This window comes from Bombus affinis, chromosome 5 (assembly GCF_024516045.1).
Source record: "Bombus affinis isolate iyBomAffi1 chromosome 5, iyBomAffi1.2, whole genome shotgun sequence".
Taxonomy (NCBI): Eukaryota; Metazoa; Arthropoda; class Insecta; order Hymenoptera; family Apidae; genus Bombus; species Bombus affinis.
In genome coordinates this window covers 633,562-656,262 of record NC_066348.1, presented here as the reverse complement: position 1 = coordinate 656,262, position 22,701 = coordinate 633,562, and the positions used below count along the sequence as shown (strand labels likewise).

The 22,701-nt window shown below is 38.5% G+C and overlaps 1 protein-coding gene across 3 annotated transcripts in view; it reads right to left on the bottom strand.

Annotated features, from left to right (window-relative positions):
• LOC126916974 (PH domain leucine-rich repeat-containing protein phosphatase 2) overlaps positions 1-14,823 on the bottom strand; it is an 83,690-nt gene extending 68,867 nt beyond the window's left edge. Inside the window, exons 1-2 of one of the 3 annotated variants that reach the window (XR_007710835.1) lie at positions 13,961-14,819; positions 8,262-10,377 (exon numbers count right to left, since the gene is read on the bottom strand). Coding sequence is in view for 2 of the 3 variants with exons in the window: in XM_050723348.1 (XP_050579305.1) it covers positions 8,262-10,160 (1,899 nt within the window). In the remaining variant the exon portion in view is untranslated. Of the gene's footprint in view, positions 1-8,261; positions 10,378-13,960 lie in introns of all 3 variants that reach the window. The other 2 variants (XM_050723348.1, XM_050723347.1) reach the window with 2 other exon arrangements.
• Between the last annotated feature and the right edge of the window lie 7,878 nt (positions 14,824-22,701).

The window sequence follows — 22,701 nt, the reverse complement described above, 5'->3', positions numbered from 1 at the left end:
TTCAACCCTTTTTATATGGCTAACATCGACGAAAGAAAAGGAAAAGAGTGCTGGAGAGAGAAAGGAACGAAGGAATATTCCGTTTAATGGTCCGCGATAAAGCCACGATCGCTTCGTCAAAAAGCACTTTACGCTTGGCCAGGTGTCCGGCAACTTTACGATTTTTATGAAAGCTCTAAGCTGGACACGGCCGCAGTTTATATTTATTTATGGCATGGCCGAGCCGCAGCGCGAATTCGTCGTTTTCGACTTTACACTCAAATCCACTTCCCCGGGAAATCGTACGTCCAATTTCTGTGCTCTTTTTTCCCCGAACTTTATGGGCTGAAACTGCTACTTTTTTCTCCTTTTGCTTTTTCCTTTTTTTTACTTCCCATTTTCGATTTATTTACTTAGTTTTTTCTTTTTTCCTTTTTTGTTTGTAGAATACAAAGTTTGGAAGATATACGGTTACACGAAACGAAATTTCTTGCGTAGATTTTGGATTGCGATTTGTTCGCAAATAAGTTTCCCCTGGGAAAATATATTTTCCGGGAGAAAAAATGGAGCTGCTTTAAGTTAATAATACATATATCTAACATTAAATGACACATGAAAAATGAACTGAAAACGCTATCAAGTATTCCGCCCTTAACTACAACGCGTCAACAAAATTCCACTTTTTATTTCCATTTTTTATTTTCTCATTTTTTTTCCTCATTCATCTGCAAAATGAATTAAAATTTCCGTTCTTTGCTATCACGATCCACTCGACATTAATCTCTAAACTCGAATGTACACAAATTCCCTCAAAAACCCTCTGCTACTACACATCCCTGGAACTTGTTTGGTCTTCAAAAGGGTGGCATGAGCACGGGTAAATCGTGTAATCGCTCTTTTGTAGCACAGCTGCAAACTTTCATTGTCGATTCGTTTGTGTACGGATCAAAACTCGCGAAAATTTCGTGGTACCGTTTCCAGCAGGCGTATTGCGACAGAAAAAAATAAAAAAATAAAAAGAAAGAGGGAAGGGGAGAGATGAAAAGGATTGCAACGCCTGAAAATACTCTAATCGTGATCCTTTAATCCTCTTAGTGGAGGAACGCGAAAAGAAACGGCGAAAAAGTGGTAGAAAATTTATTACGTGTTTTACGTTGAAATAATATCGAGACTGATGAATGCTGGGGACGAGACGACTCGCAAAAAACTTCCGACGAATCCAATTTCTACGCATGTCTTTTTTCTTCCGTCTTTTTCAAGTTGAAATTGCAACGAAACGAAGAAGTTCTTTCAAAGCGTCATTCGCGAAAACTCGCGACAGGCACGCCAATTTTTATTGGATTAATTAAACAGTATCGGGCGAGCAACGAGTAGCGTAACATGGCGTGATCTAATGCGTGGTAATGAAGCTGCCGATAACGAAAAATGGATTTCGAGATATGGGGTGGTTAATTGGAAGATGTTCGCTGTTAATTTTTTGGTCGATGGAAATATTCGTTGGAGCCCTCCGGATTATCGATAATCGAGCTGCTCGTTAACCCGAATTCAGCTGAGTTTTGCCGTAGGTGCTGTATCGCGTTTGGATTTGGATTCGCTGGACTTTAGGATCCTGTCAGGTATTTTTTAAGCACGATCTTTTTTTATTTCTCGCACGAAGAATTAGCTTGCGAACAATGAATAATAACTCTAATACATGTATCTCAGCGTAATATCAGAGAACGATAATATTAAGCTCATCCTTTATTCGTTGTACGCGAAAAATTTCTTCCCATCGTTTCATTCTGCGCAACAATATGCTCGATAATTCTATAACTAAACGATCGAAAGAACCGATTCATCTGGTCTACGAAGGTCAATATTTATTCGCCATTTTTTAATTTAATTTATTTCTGAGATTGACTGATAGAGGAACGAGTGGATGAATTTGTAATAAAAAGATATATTGAAATATGTATAGATATAGTGTATGCTGATCCAGATCCTCACTCTTACAGTGTTACGATACAATAGTAAGAATGATAGGGAACACGTTCATATATTTATAGCAAAAGACATTACCAAAAAGTTAACCTTGTAGTGTGTGTAACTCTAGCTGAAGGCTACAAGAAACAGCAATAGAAATTAGCTTACACCTCTTTTGTTTCTAGACCTTGTAACCCAAAACAAAATTTATATTTAAGGGCACAATAACATGGACCTTTTCTTATTTCGAATTTTTTGTTTTACTAAATTTTATTCTCTTCGTAACAGCGGTCTCCGTGTCACGGATAAACAAAAGAAAAGCTGTAGAGTTTTTCTTGAAGTAATTACTTCAACAATTCTTTAATATAATGAAGTTATAACTTTAGTAGTTAACTTTATGAAGTTAACTTTAATATAAGTTATATGAAATAAGATTTCGACGAATAAAAACGAGAAATATCGAGCAACATTGAAGCATACCACATTTATCCGCCTTTAGTCGCATCATCGCCGTTTCTTAACGGAGAGTCGTCTGGTTCTTTTTATCTGCGGTACAAAACACGGCCACGAGAAGATTTAATAATTATCGGGATTTCATCAGCGAAAATAGTGCAATGAAACGGACGGTATGGTTCCCCATTTAACCATCGGTCTATCCCGTGGCGGATACTTAAATGAACCGCTTTCAATCCCGTGGCAGAATCTGAATCGAGCATTCGTCTGGAATTTTCCTGACGCTGAAGAGCCGACGACGGGGCTCGGATATTTTTAAGGTCATTTGTTATCCGGATTAAGAGTTGAAAAGCGTCCTTCTCGCTTCTTGTTTCCGTCGAAGCGTAGGTTCGTTCTTTACACGAAGACGGATGAAAGGTCTTCCCTACCGTCCAATCGTCTAAATTAGCAAGGAATGTTCTCATCGGACAGCTGATTACGTTGGAATTAAGGTGAATAGCAAAAGATAGAGAGCATAGTTTTGAAGTTTCATATTAGTTATTAGATTTCTGGCTGGATTTCACATTCATTCTCAAGATCAATATTTTAGATGATTATTTTACAGAATTCCTGTGATTCATGCATCTTGTTGTTCTTAAAATATACTATAGAAATATTTTACCATTAATACTTTCTATAATCGTTTTTTGCTTTGTACCTTTGATTTTTTACAGGTTGACTTTATTTCCTTTATTTGCTCAGTGTCATTTTAAGCCGGAAAAACGAATTGCCCTGTATCAGCTTATGGCGTTCTGCATGCGGAATTTCGTTCCATTTGCTGGAACCGGTAGCACAGTGTTACGAATTATATCGTCATAGAAAATAATGCAGAATCGGTTCAACACTGAACGTACGCGGTGTACGAACACTTTTAGCGATTTTTTAATTGCGATATGCGCCCGAAACTCGCTACCGGAACGAGCTTTCAACTCGATATTTTAAATGTTAACGACCGTCGAAATATAATTTTTACTCTCTGTGCAATTACAAACGGCTGTTACGATATTGTTTCAAAGTGTTTCTCGTTCTAGATAATATTTTCGGTCGAAATCTGCGTTATGTAACATGCAATATTGCATAAAAGAACAGTTTTTTTTTTAGAAATTTTGTTCTCCCTGTAGTTTTCGCTGTCCTTGATAAAGAACGTAAAATTCAGAATTTAGAAAGTATGAAATTTGGAAAGAATTGAATTCTTGTCATTCATGTATTGAGAATTTAATGAGAAATAATTTAGAAATGATATTTATTCTTTAACATTAATTAAATGTAATATTTTACATAAATCTATTCTATCCTATTATGATCCTTCATTTAATAAGCCTTTCAAGGACGGAACGTATAATGACTGTTCGTATTAAAGTCAAAATCAAAGACGTAACTCGTATCTACCATAGCGTAGTGTTCCTCATTGTGCACATTGTTCCTACGTACTGACAGATGAGCTTCACGTATCAAGCTTTGACAAGATTTGCCTTCAAGGCCTGACATTCTATGAATTACAGGTTTCTGATACCAAAATCTTACGTTAATTTCGAATATGGGTATTCATATGGTTTCTATAGAAATTACAATTTCGTATATTTCATCAGTTATGTCACTAAAATCTTTTTAGAAATTTTAGGAAATTCTTTCTAATAAATAAACGTGTATATTTCTTAATAATATATTCTGAAATTTATCTAACAATAAATAAGACGCTAATAAATTTGCAATAACACAATGTTTGCTTGTTTACAGAGGCTTTCAAAGAAACTGGCGCGTAATATTACGTTTCTGATCGCTACGATCAGTAATTAGCATATATTAACGTGTACACAATTTTATCCATCAGGAAACTTAGCTAACATTAATATGTCCGTAATTATACTAATTAAGACCGTTAGCGCACAGAAGCACACAAACGTTTATATACGACTGCACAGATTAGAAACTCCGGTACGTATACGTTTATACCTTTTACACGCGTATTTTCACTATCGCAACTAATTTATCAACGATCAACCGTAAAAAATAATGTCAAACAATCTCGTAATCAATTTCAGTTAAAATATGTTCGACAGTTGCCACGTGAATCTACGTTCATAAACAAGGTATCAATCATTTTTCAAACTGAACAAAATTAAGCTTCGATGAAAACTGAGGTATTTCGAAAATATTCATTATTTATTACTTTATCTCGGCAAAATTAAAATTTTTCGCCTAAGTACTCAATGTTGAAAATATCCTAAATACATTTCCAGTTCATTTAAGCACGACTACCTTCAAGGAAGTATAGAAAATTGTTTTATTTGCTGATTAAATTCGAGCTAAAATTAAATAAATTAAAAAGTAACGCGCTTTTGAGCGAGTGGAATGGATCAGGCTTACTGGTATATATTTGACGAGAGATAGAACGTGATTTCATGCGAACGAAGCCAAATCCGTTGCAATGAATCGCGATTCGAGCTTAATCGCGTGTTTCTATTGATTACACGCTCGTCCATAACGTCGACGAGCAACAATTTAAACGAGAAAGCGTTTCCGATGGAAATATTGTGATAGTTGGAGAAATCGGCGCGAAATATTCGTCCGACGGATACGCGTTCACGCTTCGAATGATTAAATTCATATATTAGTTGCGCGTGACTAATTTTACGCTAATTGTTTCATCAAAGTGGAATAATTGTTGGAATAAGTGGGAATAATTTGACTGTTTTTGATTTAATTTGTACAAATTATATAAAAAAGTGCATGTGCCAAGACATAAAATTTAACGAAGGAATTTGCTTCCATATTATGATTCGTTTCCTGGAACAAGTGCTTCGTAAATTGTACATATTGTATAACAGAGAAAAGAATGTTTCTATAAATCAAATACGTACTTGACATTATTTTCTTATCTTTGTTATTTTTTACATTTCCGAACTAGATGAATTCTCGAAAGTCCTCCTTGTTGCGGCAAATTGCTGGAATTCGAGTGAGACGGATACGTAAACCCGTGTGAACTTGTTCGTCCCTTATGTAATTAAACACCTGTTCGAAGCATGAACCGGTCACTCACGTGTTACGAACTGCCTGACTTCCTTGCCATAGTTTCTCAGATCGGGGACACCTGTTTCAACGGTGCTCTCAAACGCAACAGCTGCCCGGGAAAGTCGTTCGCATACCGTTCCGTACTCTAATGAATTTCTCGTGGAAGCTAAAGACGTTATCGAGATACCAAAGTTTGATCATACGTCATCGATTAGACATGATATATGTAAGCCTTCCTATACTATAATGTAGACAGCTTTAAGACTCGTTCGAGTTTAAGCCTCTTTTAACCTACTAACTGACTAGAATATTGATATTTAATTTTCTCAATAAAGATATTTTCATATTCTTCGTTCCTCTTCCTCCTAGTCTTCAAATATGAATATCATACACAACAAGAACTTAGAGAATCAGAGATTGTCTTAATTTTTTCAATATGACGTAACAGTCTTAAGAGAAACGATAGAGAAAGAACAGATGAAACGAAAACACGAAAATTCATCATTATTGCGGCCGTCTGTACAGACGTAGGCAGCGAGTTTGGCTTCAAATAGCCGACGGTATCCAGCTGGGGGGTTTCTTTTAAGAGGCACGCCTGCTATTTAAGTCTGAACCTCCTTTGATTATTGGCGCGTACCTCGTTATCTTTGAGAAGCCAACTTGCGTCCTACTCATTATACAGTATCGGGCAAAGGGTCGGAAGGAAAGTTCGGGTGAAACGTACACGCGAAATCGGTTTGCCCGGATGAGAATAGCAAGTTAAGTCGAAAGCGACTCCCTTAGCCCCGGTACACCCCCTTTTTAGCTACGTTCTGATCCAACGTCACCTTTGTTTCTGTATATCAAAGAGGTAGCCTGTTTTATTACGCGAAACAATGCACGATGCTCTTCAGATGGATCGAAAGCAAAAATTGCTTCGAACAAAAGTGCAGAAGAATATTTTATCGATTTTTTGAGCTTTTATTTTAAGAGAAAGATATTTTCAATAATTGAAAAAGATTGAAAGAGATAGCGTCCGAAAGATATCGATTTTGGGTTAAGATGTAATGTAAGTACGTTTCAGTGAGTTTGCCGTTACAGTCCTCACAATGAAACGCCTTTCTGAACGTCTCACTGGCTCTTTAAGTTTACTCAATATCTGGTTTAACGTGACCTAAAATGCAGGCAGACGATATTATTGAGTATCGGAGATTCGGAACGATCACGTTTCCAATATACATATTACTCGGCAAATGTATAAAAAGGAGGTTAATAAAAGCAACTCGAATCAACATTGGTTTACAAATATTATCTCTGTTTCAAGCATTATGTCTCTAAATGGAAAATCTACATTTTGCAAGAATATACATCGATTAATTACTGTAGATACTGTTAATATCAAATTTTATTTAAACAATGAAAGAAGAAATTTTATACAGCATAGCTTTGTTTTATACAAACAATATTAAAATGGCACAAAATTCTCGATCGTTTTAGCTACTCGAAGGCTTGAATCGCCAAATTTCGTCATTAAAATTATTAAATTATTCAAACTACTAAAACTTCCAAAAGGACAGTTTACAGAACGCGTCAACAAAACGCTATTGCCAGCTTCCAAGAAATGTTATTAATTCTGTGTCTTGTTCATTTGTTAAAATATCAGAGCTAAAATTCTGAAATCTCTAAATGTTCCATACTCATTCACACCAGTCATTCAAAAGTTCCTCCTCGTTCATAGTTCTCAAATATCAAAATTACTTTCACTCCTCGATTCCGCTCTACGACTAAGAACATGTAATGTTGCACATCATATATACATACACACGTAAGCTACGCTTATCTTTCTTTCATCAAAAGGAAACGATAACTCTTTACCCTTTCTAAGGACGACGAAACGAAATCGCCTCGCTCAGATCCCTTCAGAGAGATCTTGCGGTGTGCCAGGATTTCCGGTCCGCCCGCTGTCGCAGACGTCGTTAATGCTCGAGCACGCGATAAAGCCCGCGGTGATATTCCGTTGAAACCCCTTCGCATTTTTTCCCCCGTATTTTTCTCCTTTTTCACGTCTCCTTCTCTGGGTCCTTAACTGTAGATATCGTTTCTTTTTTCAATTCCTTTCATTTTTCTTCTTGCCACCCACGCCTTCGCTTCCCCTTCTTAAACCGCGCTTTTTTATCACGTTTCCTCTAACCAGAGCTTGAACATTCTCACTTGACGGCCTGTCATATTTTTTTCTTACATTTTTTTAAGAGCGTAACGCGATACCATTGTCTATTATTGTTTACGCGTGTGATTGGAATTTTTTATGGAATTTCGGCTACATGCAAGCGAAGCACATTGTTGTGTATGGTTGGCGAGATTTTTACCGTACGATTTTTTAGTCTGCAGTGCAAGACGTTGCGATAATTCTTTAGCATCTAAATTTGTTTTGAGGTAAGATGATTTTCATAAGCGATATAAGAAAATATTCCTAGTGTGAAATATTGCGTGACTCAGCTTCAAAAACGTTCGAACTTCGTTAAAAAGCATCCAAATTACTGAGAAATGAACTCCTCTTAACAACTCACCAACTTTTTTACCTCAGACGAACCAAACCGTCCTCATTTTCTTCTGACTTGGTTCGACTTTCAAACCGAACAAAAAAGAAGAAAAGAAAAAGAAAAACATTTCAATTTCGAGTAAACATTATCCAACGACGTCGCAAAGACGTCGACAACTCCGTCGTCGTACTAGTTCCTCATTAGCATGTCTGCCCCTCTCGTTAACCCGGGCGGTCGCGCAACCTTTGCGTCGTAAATCAAATGAATAATTAGCCGCGGAAGTTCGGGGCCGCTTACCTGTATAAACAGAGACAAGTCGTCGCCTAACAGCATGTCCCTGCAGACGTCTCTAGCGGTGGTATCCAGAGTGAGATAGACGAGGCTGCTCTCGATCCCGGTGTGTATCCTGACCCAACCACTTCCGCCGGTGACATCTACACCGACACCGGAGTCCCAAGAGGAATTAAAGGTCTCTTGGAGTCCAGCCACTTTCGGGTTGGTCAGCTCTGACAACGAGCCGCTACTGTTTTGCATAAAGTCATCGAAGCTGTCTCTCTTTTTCTTCTCTTCGTTCTTCGAGATCTCGACTATAGTCGTTCCTCCTTCTATTTTTTCACGATCAAATTTATCGATAGTCTTGTCGAGATTTTCCAGAATCTTGTGAGCCGTCTGATCGATAGCCTGGCTACGTTTCTCCTCTCGAGACCTATCATCAGTCTGATCGATTCCAGTCGCACGTTCGGTCTCTGTTTCGTCCCGATCTATCGCTCCTTTCGACGTGCTCGTCCCACCTCGATCGTCCCCGTTTGCCAACTCGATTCTCGTTTCGTTAGAACGATCGCTGTAGGTTTCTGGATACAATCTGGAGTTCCCTAGACAATCGGTGTCATCGTTGATCGTGCCGTCTACGTGCTTTTTCGAGTCTTCCTGACCATCGTCGTCTTCGATCGGGTAAAAAACACTCTTCCTTTCCTCGTTTCGTCTTGATCTACTACCGTATTCGGTCCTCGTAGCCGTTCGCCTATCCTTATCGTCGTTGATCTCGCAGAAACCCGGTTTTGGAGCCATGATGAAGTTCTCATTATCGCGAAGGATTCTCGATTTCGACAGCGTTTTCATCGATCGTTTCTTGTCCAACGCGTCGAGTCTATGATCCTTCGAGACAGTCAATTTCTCGCAGTGATCCTTGGAGAAGGTGAACTTGTCAATGTCCAGCTTGCGCTGCGTCAACAGATCTTGACACGATCTCTGAATTACGCATTCTGTTTTTGTTCTTCCCTTTCGTCTGGCTTCCGCGTATACGTACTCCTCTTTTCGCGGCTCCTTTTCTTCCTTCAAGGACGATCGACTTCTACCGCTCTGTTCTTTCGAGGTACTTTTAGACAGAGTATCCTTCGCCTCTTTCAAATGATTCTTGAATCTAGACTTCTGCTGAAACCGCTCGTAGTTCGCTAGGATCTTCTGGTTCAGCTCGTGAATCAGCTCCAGCCTCTTAGAGATCGAGTCGTTAGTTTTGTCAACCTTTTTCCTGCCCCACTTCCCATTTACGCCCTCGTCCTCGTCGTTTTTCCCGCACTTCTGCGACTTGGTCCCAGTAGACAGCTGTCGCCTCTGCTTCGTCGATTTCCTGGACCCAGCGGTCCCCTCGCTGGGGATTCCTATTTCATACTTCGAATCGCTTTTGATCACGTTCTCTTCTTCCTCTTCCTTCCCTGGACGCTCGATCACGTCCACATCGATCGACCACGAGTCCTTCCGTCTCTTCTCCACCTCTGGCTGAAATCCCGATACGTTCATGAACTGTAGACTCGTCTTGCCGATTTTCCCATTCTCTCGACGCTCTTGCTTATCGACCATCACCTGTCTGCCGTTGGTCTCCGGCTTCTTCCGATTTCCACTCAATTCTATTCCTTTCTTCGCGTCCGGCCGAACCTCCAGCCCTGGACTGGATCCACTGCTCAGGCTGATTCTCTCGTTCAATTCCCAATTGATCGACGCCTTACCTTTTGTATCGACCACGTTTCGACTAACTATCGGGCACAGACCGAGCTTCTGATTCAGATCTTGCTGGGGAATCGGTTGGTTGGCTGTGTTTGCGTTTAGTCGAACCTTCAGTCCCCTAGTCGAAGACAATCTGCGGGATCTCCTAAGCTTGTTTGACGCAGTACTGCCTGGGGATCCGCTCGCTATCACCATTTTGATTGCGGATCATTCCTCTATTGTATGGGAGGTTGACTCTACTGGATAATGAGATTAAGACAGTATCTTGTGATTGATTAACCGAGTTATGGGCTAGATTGTTTGATTCTGAAGGGATGTCTCGGTGGTCCTGAATCGGGCTTCATGGTCGTAGAATGGTCGTTGTCGGAGTGAGTGGAGTTGTCGAATGGCCTCTCTTGATATTGGGTTCTATCTGAAAGAATAGAATGAATTGGTTGCAGTGTTTGAAATAATTAAAGAGCAAAGCTTTTGCCTTAAGTGTCTTTTGTTTTAAATGTTCTGTCAATTGTATGTTCAATAGATTAATTATAAAGGATATATAATTAAGTATTTACTATAGTATAAAATTATAAATTTCGTTGGGAATGATTAATTATTGAATGTTAGCGAGGACGAATTTCTATCATTATTTTTCGAGTCACATTTATGTTTAAAATTCTTGTAAGAACGAACTAAATTTCGACGACACGTCACTTCCAATATAGAGACGCATTGAATCACGAATACATGAAATTTCATATCAAAGAAAAATTTCCGCCCAGCTTCCTGATACGAAACTTTCGAATATGGCACGATTCAATCGAGAGTATTCTACGATTCGTAACACTGACGTAGAGATAGATAGGGCGAGTGTCCTTGAAGCTAGTATAAATTTGCGGATGCGGCGATAAACGAATCCCTGTCGGTGGGCCCGACGATAGATAAATAGAAAGCAAGATACGTGATTTGAACGAGCAAGCTCGACACGTTTCCTTCGCCGCTCCCTTCTGTGCGCCTTGCACTACTTCCCGGTTATATGTACATATATGTATCTGTATTTTGTTCAATTGTGTGAAATGTAATTTTCCGAAGGTACGGTCGACGCTTTTGGTCACCGATATCACGAAGAAAATGAGAAAAATCGATCTATTATAACTGATGTCGCTTTTGTTCGTGCAGTAAGGAAAATTTATAATTAATTACAAAAATATTGAAATTACGATTTTGCGTCGTAGCATCGTAGCGTAGCTTTCAGTATTATAAAACATGTCTGATAAAAACGATACAGATTTGTTGTATTATATACGTTATACAATATCAACGAGGAAAGTATGAAAGAAGAAAAATCTTGTGACGACAATCCTTAACGAAGAACCGAGGAATCGACATCAACGGGAACAAAGGAATCGTTCGATCCGCGATGTCGAAAGAACGACGAAGCCAAGTTTCGCCGATTGGTCTCTGTTTAATTGGAAACGCGAAAGGTTAAGCGACATCTGAAGAGTCTTCTTTTTTTTTGAGTTCACTTCTGGCTCGTCCGCAAGCAATTTCTCTCGAGATACATCGACAAAAACGTATTCCATCGTTGTACGCTATTCTACATTTACTGTATATTATGTGTGCTATGTAAAACATTCTGAAATGTCATTAGCGCCATAATAAGGTAAGGATATCATGCTTAATGCAACTGGTAAAGTTTAAGATAAAAGTTAAAGAAAGTCAGTTATTTATTATATTAATAAGCCTCGATATACAAATGTAGTAAGATAAACATCCGCAGCCTACTCATTACAGCACTAACGAAACTCTAAAAAGTTTCGTATAACGCAAGTAATGTATTCACAAAACTTTCTTATGGTACATGTTCAAGTACTTTCATGAGTCACTGTATTTCAGCGTTAACGAGACACGGAGAAAAACGCTTCTAACCTAAGGGGAACGAGAAACAAACACAGTCTGTGGTTTTAAGAAGTTTCTTCTGTACGAAGAACATGAGAATTCCTCTCGTTGCGTTTTTTTCCGCGGTTCAACCGAGCTACGGCGATTTGATAAATACTTAGAAGACAATGACACGAATTACCATTGTTCCCATGCCGGGAGAATGACTGTCTGTATTCGAGGAAACTTATTGCTCGAACATAGTCAGTCATTAATTTCAATTGTTGGATGTGAAACGCTAATTTCATACCGTCTTCTCGTGGAAATACTTCCTCGGATGAAACGTCGACGATTGCTTTGCCTCCCGATAAGTTTCTTTCGTGTAGAGTTTAAAAAGTCAATGGAAATTCCCTTTTCGAAAAAATGGAATCTATATAATGAACAAACTGAAGAAAAAAGCTGAATAGAAAAATATTAAAAAAATCAAATAAATTATATTCCTATTAGAATGTAAATTTAACAATTATATGCAATTATATTCTTCTAGCAAGGGCAAATAAGTACATGTAAACTGATATGATCGACAGATCCGACGTTAAATAAACCTTAATTTCATTTATACAGAATCTCTAAAAATACAGAATTATACAAAATTATTTTCTGGAGGATTCCATTTGCCTCGCCTTCAACGCACATTAGCGAGATAAACGATTCAATTTTTATTTTATCGAATTCTCGTATTTTTCAGCGGTTTAACGAAGTCCATCAGAGAATCTTCTTATCTCAATCCCTTAATATCATTAAATTCGTTGATACGCAGGATTACTCTCGATTTAACAAACATGAAGACTCGAGAGCGATAATTCTAGTTCCGTGTTTGCGTGTGTTTGAACAGCCACCGCAGTATCGCAGTTTCAAATATTATCGAACAAATATTTCCCATCGTATCGTTCTAATGCGTTGTAGAATTCATTATCGATTCATTGTCCTCGACTACATCGGCTGTGCATCGACGGATCTTCGAGATCAATTTTGTTTCGAACGAACTAATGAAACGAAATATAGTCGATTTGCGATAACGAAACAGCGGATATTTATGCAAATCCATATCGTCGTAGAGTTTTGCTTAGAAATTTTAACTGTGTTGATGAAATCGAAGGTGCTAAAGGATTGGATATGCGAATGAAAGTGAAATTTGTTAAAAAATTGGAATTTTCTGCTAAAAGGTAATATGTATCCATTGCGTATTTTTGGTTGTTTGAAAATTGTAAATTTGCGAAGAAACGATGAAGAAACGACGTTTGTATTGAAGAGTATTTTTGTTTACTGATGCAATCATAATTCAGTATGCTTCTCTACGTCACGGTTAATGAAAAGCACGAATTTTGAATTTGTTTTAATATGCAGTTCAAATCCTTTAATACAAGACATTCATGGAGAAATGTTCATGTGAAGTAATAATCATGTGCGTTAATAAACGAATGCCTTGAATTTTCATGCATTCATCACAAAAGTCAATACGTAATATTCAGCTGATTTCTATTATTTCCATTCTTCGCGAATCAACTGAAAGCTTCGTCGATATCCCGATTGAAAAGAGGATGCGAATCACATCATCATCGAACAAAAGTAGATCAGTAAATTAAATTTTAATTATCCCCTCATTCTCTCTATAATTCTTGTCATAATTATAACACTCTCGTCATCAGATGAAAGTCACGAAAGGGAGCAAAATAATTCAACGCATTGCCTATTTAGATTGCACAAAATATACTTTCGAATACAAGTTAATCTTACGACATACAACATGTTAAACAATACAACATTTTAAATTGTTTGGTATTCTAAAGTAATATTTGAAACTCGTACTACGAAGTCTTGGTACAAAGTTTACATACGTAGTTTTCGTCCAACCGTCGTAAGCAAGGAAAGAAATTAAGAATTCCTTATGTCAACGTCGAACGATTCCGGGCATGTGGAAGTACCAACATGACGCATCCACGCACGCATGGAATACTAAATAACATGGAGCACGATCGAGCTAACGAACGAAGCTAGCCTTCATACGAGACTAGGATTTCTTTCATACGTTCATTCAGAATGCAAAATACTTGACACAAATATCGATCAACACTTACATCGTCTGTACTAGCCGGCACACAAAGCAACTCCACCTGCTCGTGCTCTTCTGATAACAAAAGACACTCGAAACGCACTTCGTTCCACTTTCACAGTCAGCGAGGATGCAAGAAAAAATCTCACCGTTGATGTTCAATCTTTCATCATCGTCGATTCGTAAGTGCTTCAAAATCTCGTTAGAGGCAACAGATTACTATGTAGGGTGGTTTTTCTTGATGTTCAGGTTGTCACATCAAGTGTCAACAGGACCTAATTACATAACAGCACTAGTAATTGCCTGAGTCGACGTCATCGATCGAACTTAATTACATACGTCACGATACCGATTATCGCACGCGTCACCTAATTACTAATCAAACTTGCAACCTCCAGTAATCTCTACGTAAATACGTCCATGTACCATTACGTTATAAAGGTGGTTATAAAAGGCAACATATAAAAGCTTGCTATCGTCACAAAATCAACCTATCATCAACCAGTCATTGATCAAAATTCGAAACACTCATTAACGTAATACTTTCATAATCCTTAACCGATTTCAAAAAGCACACGTCTAATTGCATCGAATTTCCTCTTCAAGGGTTCACTATGCTCACCAATTAAAATTCAAAACTCGCAATTATGAAAACATCACATATATATAATTTTATCGAAAGATTCACTATCGTCACAAAACCAATCCATATCCAACGTCACCAATCAAACTTCGAAACTCGCGATCTAAAACACTTTGGAACGACACGAGTCGCGACACGGGCGTACGTAGCGAACGATCGCGGCCACTGGCCAGCTTTCAGGATCGTCGTCGACATCATGAATATATCGCCCGGCCACCTGTCTGTCTCTTCTACCTGTTGACCACGTTGTACGATGTTCGTACAACGTCCACTGGTTGAACAAAGAAAGGGAAAGGGACAATGAAACACGGAAGAGGGGAGGCTAACGCGCTAGACGAGGACGAACGATGGATTAAGGGAGTAAGAGATGAAAAAAAAGACTAATAGGAAGGGGGAATCTGAAAGTACGAAGAAGAGGTGCGTCGGACGAAGGACAGAGAGAAATAGGAAAGAGAGAGAGGGAGAGAGAGAGAGAGAGAGAGAGAGAGAGTTTGGGAGATGGAAAGAGTCTCGTCTCTTTTCCACGTGCTCGTTTCACGTGGTTTACGAGAAAGAGGAGAAGGGGGACGATTCTTCCAGCTGTCGACCCTCGTTCTGGGGAACCATTGCAGAAGAATGATGCACTTCCGCCCCTTGATACACTTTTCTTTCCGTTCCAATGCCTCGAATTAATTTTGGCCCCGTTTCACCTGAACGATGTTCCTCGAATGTCGCGTCGATTCTGGTTCATCGACACCGGGGAATGCAGATTTTTATGCTCGCTTTTCTCAAGCATCGACGATCGAATTTGATATGTCGATTATTTAACGTGGTTTGCTTTTGAGAGGAATGGGATGGAAGATGGAACTGTTGAAAAGTTTGTTTTTGGCCTTTGGAGAGACACGTTTTTCTCGATGCTCGTGTTTTTTTCCTATGTTTACATAATGTTGCATTTTGTACCAGTTACAGTTAGACAGATTTGCCACGGAGACAGTTTTTACAGCGTTGTGTACTTTTGCGTATTACACATTACCGTTCTGCATATTTCTTCGTTTCTTAATTTCGTATAAATGCATAAAAAGCTGTATTCTAATTATTAAAAATCAATAACTTTGCTCAACCAACATCCACCCTTTAATAGTTGATTACTTAAAGATCACCTCATTTCCCATTTCTACCATTGCCAATTCAAATGGAGGTTCTTCGAGGTAAGCTCTCCTGCTTTCGAGCACATCTTGGCACTCGACCAAATAAAATGACATCGATCCGGGGATTTCGTATTCGGAACATTCGTTCGTCTGCAATTTTTTCGTTCCACCGTCTAGAATAATGGAATGTAAACGAAGCAGTAATATTTCAGACATAATTACCACGCGTTAGATTATTAGAGTATTACTTCTTCATCGTGTTTGTTCGTCATAGTCTGTAGTAATATCGCGTGAACAGAAACAGGCATTAGGAAGTCTGATGTTTCAGTCGATTATAGCAAAGTTTCGCGTGAAAATTAAATCGAAAGCGATCTTGATGGTCAGGCTACATTTTGCTTTACTTTCTCTTGCATACCTATTAATTGTACCATATAGAGATTTGTTCATCGCAATTATTTCAACGAAATGATTCGATTACGTGTACGTCATTTCTTAAGTTATGTACGTGAAACGTTTTCTAGTTTCAGTATGATATAATTCCCAGATTACTTCACATTTAATTAAGATTTGGTCGAGATTTGTTTGGAATTAATTAAGATGTGACTTTAAATGATGCGTTATTTTACTTTCAAAGCTTTTGCATCGATTTGGGTAACAGTCTAATATAAAATTTTGTTACATAATTCATATGAAAACTTGTATATAATTTTAAAATCTTTGAATTATTCTGTGTTTTATATCGGTTCGGCCTATCGAAACCATAAATGTTCTTTATTATCTAACAATTATTTACAGACCTCAAATTGCGGTGCGGATGAGAAATTTTCAAACCGCGAAGAGTCAAGACGCAATCAATTTTCTTCTACCTGAAAAAAACCAACCACACGTATTCAGTATTACTTTCATGGTGGTTCTCAAAAATATCGTGGAACGGTTCAAACCGCAAATTCCGCCGTCCAAGAATTATCCAGCAGCTCTTTGACCACCTTTCAAGGATCGACAATACCTCTTCCTTCCATGCAAATTTACACCGCCACGCATGCACGACTTTTCCCACGCATCCTGTTCCCGGATTCAACGTGCGTGTCTTTATGCCAGGAAGCGGGCAAAGGTGTGTTCACACACGAAACCGTGTAGCGTCACCGAAAAACGTGGTTTCAATGTGCAAGGTCGTTCCGTCATCTGCGTTTTAATATCGTCTCAAAAATTCACATGGAGAACTTTACCCTCGTAATCGAGGCTCTAGATTTGCAGTGACAGTTGAGTTTGAGAATATTTAACTAAAATTCTTGGGACTTTTAAAAGGTATAATTACGCATTTCATTTGGGAATGATCATCGAAAATAGAAGAGTTTTCGCTCACTGATGTGTCCTTGCGTTTCTTGACCAAAAATTTTATAGCGTTCTGTAACATGTAATATGTAAACTTTTCATAAGTATCGGAACAGGAAATTACAGGAGGGGTTACCCGTGATGTCAAACACATAGGCGGGAGAAATCGGTCTTGAGCGAGCAATTCACCCTTAGCAGAGAATAGCTTCGCACAAAGCTCTTCGCCTTGTCCATAGAAGCTCGTGACACACGAAGGGAACCCTGTCGACACAGAGGCACTCATTGACCAGCTAATACGAACCGTTTCGAAACTTGTTGCTCGAATAGCTGCAGAAGTAGGTGGGTCGCTGTTGGCTAGCACCGGACTATGAATGCAAAGCGAAAACGTAGTGGATACGTGACCCTGCCAGCTAGAGAGGGTCTTCGACGCGGCCGTTGAATTTTGCTCGAGTTTCCAATCTTCGAATAGGACAAGTATATGACCATAGTAGATAGGACACCGAACGTACTGCTTTGGATTTAGGTTCGTTTTATCAAAGACAAACCAAGGTTCAATGGTGATCAAGGGATTAGTCGGAATTAGGTGACAAATTCGGTTGCTTGTATATTAGCGAAGTGCTTTTAATCTTTTGGTTCAAGATATCATGTAACTGCTATATTATTCGCGTACATCATAAATGAAATATGCGAAATAAACGTTTAATTGTACTAACTTTACCAGATCGATAAATATGTACATACATCTCGTTCTAAACAACGAAAATCATCCCCCATCTGTTTCCAAGCTCCGCACCCGAAAGCGAAAACGGAAACGTAAGTGGAAAAGATAAAGTTGCGCGAGGAATTGGGCGAAAATTCGTGAGTTGACGGGGGGTGAGTGAGCAAATTACTACGAAAAGAGGAGCGAGGACGGAAGTGACACGATAGTTGTCAGAGGCATTGTTTCGGGCTTGGCGGATGCAGTCAAACGTCGGGGCCAGGGCATTTAGGCTCATCCGCTTTAATTGGCTTCGTTTGTAATTACGGCAGAAGAGACAAGGCGGAGGCTGGTAAAGGGGTGACGGCCGGGACAATAAGAAAAGGGTAAGGGCGCGAGGTCGCGGCTCGGAATACCCCGAATACGGCACGTTGACGTGGATTGCGGCCTGAAGAGATCGTGGAAATGGGTTAGGGGGATACGGCTATTGTCGGAGGTCCTTCCAGCCGATAGAAGTTCGCCCGGATGAGACAAAAGGCAGCCCGTGTTTCTTTTTCTCCTTTGTCTTTATCATTTCTTTGGTTTCTTGCGCTTTGTTACTTTCTCCTATTCCTTTTTCGCCCATTCGATTGTACAGATAGACGAGCTTTTGGTCTATGTGTGCGAAGGAAAATTTATGGATGTATCAGGAATATACGTTTCCATCGTATTTTACTCCGCCTGATGAATAATATAAATACTGTTTCGTAGAAACTCGTGGATATCAAGACTATCATGAAATTAAACCAGAGTTAAATAGTAAAATCGATACTGAAATGACGTTTAACAAAATGGAAGAAACCAGTTGGGGAGCTAGAACGACCTAAATGAGAAGGAATTTGAAACAAAATTGAATCATTGACATTTTGTACCGTGTTAATATCGTGTGAACGCTTCAAACGCTACGGTGGCATAACGCTGTAGTACACAACGACACGCTATGGTTCAGAACACGCGCATCGCACGCTTTGCGAATTTCTTATTTAATGAAGCGTATCATGGGCCATTTAGAACGTAGTTTCGTCTACATGTACGTTTGCCATTTTACATTGAACGAGTGTGATAATACGTACAAATAACGCGTGTTGCAACGTGCCACGTGGACAAATTAAAGCCACGTAAATATATTCATACAAAACCGCCACCAATTTTGGGCTTGAAACGAACTAGTGTCTCGTTGTCAGTTGTTTCGATTAATTTAATTACAGTAATTATGATGGTTGTTCACATTGCAACTGCAAAAAAGCAAATGTAAATGCAAACTTAGTTTATGTAGCTTCATTTAGAGGGAAAAATACTAGTAACTGTACACATAATTCGAATTTTTAAAACAGGTACGCCATTTCTTTCCAAGATATCCTATTAATAAAATGCAACAATATTTTATAATAGCAGTACAGAAAGAAGTAGAAGTTGCCAGGTGTTGTTTAATTACGTTTTCTTCTCAGCTTTAGATCAAATTTCTAGAAGAAGAAAAGAATACCCTCAATTTAGATTCTAGCTTTTATCAAAACTTTCTGAATCATAAATCACAGAGTTTACAACACCATAGTTCACGGCAATTCTCGCAGTTACGACTCTAATACAGAAACTTGGAAGACTTAAATATTGCTTCTAACGTTTCGTACATTTGTTCTTTCAAACCCCGCTACTTAATTTATCATTTGTGTTTAAGTTAATCCGTTTTATGCGCCGAGTTTAATAAACTCGAGCGTTTCAAACAATAGTCTTCATCATCTGGAAGATCTTCCCTATTCAGAGTTGAGAACTCGCTTCCAAACATCCTAACAACCAAATTACGTCCCCTCCGCCATTAACCGTCTAAAGACATTTGTACCAACTGTAGCTAACTCTTCCGCTCAAATTAAATAGCACCGTGTCTCATATTAGTTACCATTTGCATAGTTTGCAATTTGCATCTTTCAATGTGCTCTATTCGTTGTCTGTGGGAATTTTGAGAATGGAAATTTCGTGTAAACCCCGTTGCGCAGTCGTAATGTTGTGACATTATGTTCAAAAAATTGCGGACAAGAATTGTATTGTAAGAGCTATATTGAGAGAATATGGGAAAAATACCTATTTTTATTATTTTTACAAAGCACTACCTTTTACACTCTCCTTATTCATTTTTCTGAATTTAAAATAAATGGAGCTCGTCGTGCTTAGGATGCTAGAGAAAAGATGACACACAGTCATGGAAAATATAATGATTAATTACTGACAGGTATTGCAATTGATTATTCTCAATTTTCATGGAACCGAACAGCTAGCGTTAATCGTTTGCCCGATTGTACTAAATATTTCCCGAATATTTCAGTGATGATGATGATGACGTTTCCAATTTTCATAGGCGCGAATAACATGGCCCAAGCCTCCTTCGTTACAACATAATCCAGCTGGACGTCGCCTAATCGTCTCGTTGCTGGTATTTATCGTCGAACGAGCTCGACCTTCTTTCGGGCTGTGCCTCGTAATCCGGAACGGGGTTCACGGCAGGATACCTAATCGATCGTGGCACTCAACAATGGCCTCCGGATCTCGCAATTTCACGGGTTTGCCGATTTACCTGTTACCACCGTGAAATATCGGAAAACTTCCGGGGAAGATTACCGACGCTGACAATTTATTGGATCGACCTTTTTCGAGACACTGATCGTTTTACCCTGTGATCGACTAATCGGGACTGTTTTCCATCGATATCGAACACGTGCATGTCGCGCCGATCCGCTCGATAAGCTTCACCAGTGATGGACTTGCAGCTTTCATTGCCTGTTCCAGATGAATCCGAGACGAGCCTCTGTTATCGGCTAAATGAATTCTGTCCACGTTGATATGAACTATCGCTCGCAAATATTTGCCCATTTATACAAGGTACAATACTATTTATAGGGGTGTGGCAAGATAGGTGACGCGACTAAGAAGGGGATGATTTTATACGTGACAATAAACCGAGAATAGAATATAACATTTTTTGCTATCTTACCAATGTTCTACTGTATACTAACTTTATCGCAGAGTTAACATTAAACCATAATTAATAATTTCACCATAAAGTCGCTGAAATATGTAGAATTGCAACTGCCTCGAGTAGGATGTTTTGTTTAAGCTTCGTTAAGAAACTTATAATAAGATTCGCATACATTTACAAGCACACAGTTGTAGAACAAGTTGTTGACGAGAGCGTAAATGTTTTAATGCAGATTTACACCCGTGAAGTATATAAATCATTTCCCAGATGCAATCTATTTCCATAGATTTTCGTTGCATAATTTCATGTTCCAAATATTAGCTATTTCGTTAGATTATTTAAAAAAGAAACGAATACACATATCGATGTAAATTTTCATATCCTGCTCCAAACGCAATCACAACAGAATATTATATACGTTATAGTCTTTATTGAAACAGTTAAAGTCTGTTCGTTATACCTTGCTATTAACTAACAAAAGATAAAAATCTGAAATCCTTTTATTTCTCGACAATCCTGCGTCCCTTCAAATATTCGTATTTAAAAGTTAGCACGAAATTTTCCTCGTTCTCGATCAAATATCCTATTTATAAAATATCTATAAATCTGACAGCATTTAGGTTTTATCGCGAGAATTTTCGTTCGAGCGTCAGGTTCAACCCCTTTGTGACAAAGACAGGTCAGACTTTCTGGAAACATTAAGTTGCTGATCTCCACTTTATCATCGTGGATTGACGAAGGCGCTGATTTATCGTCGAACATTTACCTTCTCCCTTCTTTAGATTCGTTTTATTCGTTCCTTTATCTGTTTTATAGCGAGGCTTCCGCGTCTGTTACTCTTTAATTAAACTTCGTCCACCAAACATATTTTTTCGTATTTTCTTTGCCAATCGGGCTCTTTAATTAAACTCGAAATCGACTTTCATTAAGTTAACGCTGTTTATCCGTGATTACGTAACGGCCAATGTATTTGCTGCGATCTCGTTTCCTTTCGTGTCTACAAAAGTACTTCTTTTTCGCTCTTTACTTATTTCCCGTTTATATGTCTTCGGCGAAACGAGACGCGAAAGGCAAAGGCAGAAAAGGAATCTTCTTAAGAATTCGATCTGCTATAGTTATATTGATTTATGGTATTCGGTTCGTTCCTTGAAATTATAATATTTCTGGTTCCACGATCAGTTTGTGGAAATATTAGGTTATATATATGTCGGAGATGTAGAGACATCGAGCCTTTCTTTTGGAAGATTTCTCAATACTTGGGCTCGGGGTGACATAACTGGTCGCCGAACGTAGCCACGGTCACGGGATGAACGAAATGTTTTACAAAGGAGGTTCCAGTGTTAACGGATACGCTGTATAAACAATCAAGTCTTGATCAGGAGCAATGCTGGTTTATGTGGAACTGCCTAGTTACGGCGCTTGGGAATTTGTTGATATTCCCGATCGATATGTATTTGATATATGTAACTGTATCTGTCATTTATTTTGCAATCTCCTTGGAGAGTTTACTGTCATCGTCTTGGAGTCAGTCTTAGAGAAACCCTGTGCCTGAGTGAACGTGTCAGTGTGCTATCAAAAATATATTAAAACGTACAGAAAGTTTCCCGTTGACCGTGGATTCGTTACAGAACCCAAGGATATTATTAAAAGCATTTGTTTACTTATTGTTTGTTATCTTAGTTAACCGTTAAACTAATTATTTATCAAACTTTGTAAAGAAATATAATTTTATGTAAATACAACCTTTATTGAACATCATGATGGCAAATGCTAACGAAGAATCGTCTCGCGCTCGAAATCCAAACGACAATTCGACATATATATATATATATATATATATATATATATATATATATATATATATATATATATATATATATGATTTCAAAGCAGATAATAATTCTGGAAGATTTTAATAATTGCCAAATCATTTCTGATATTAATTTCGCATTCTATAAGT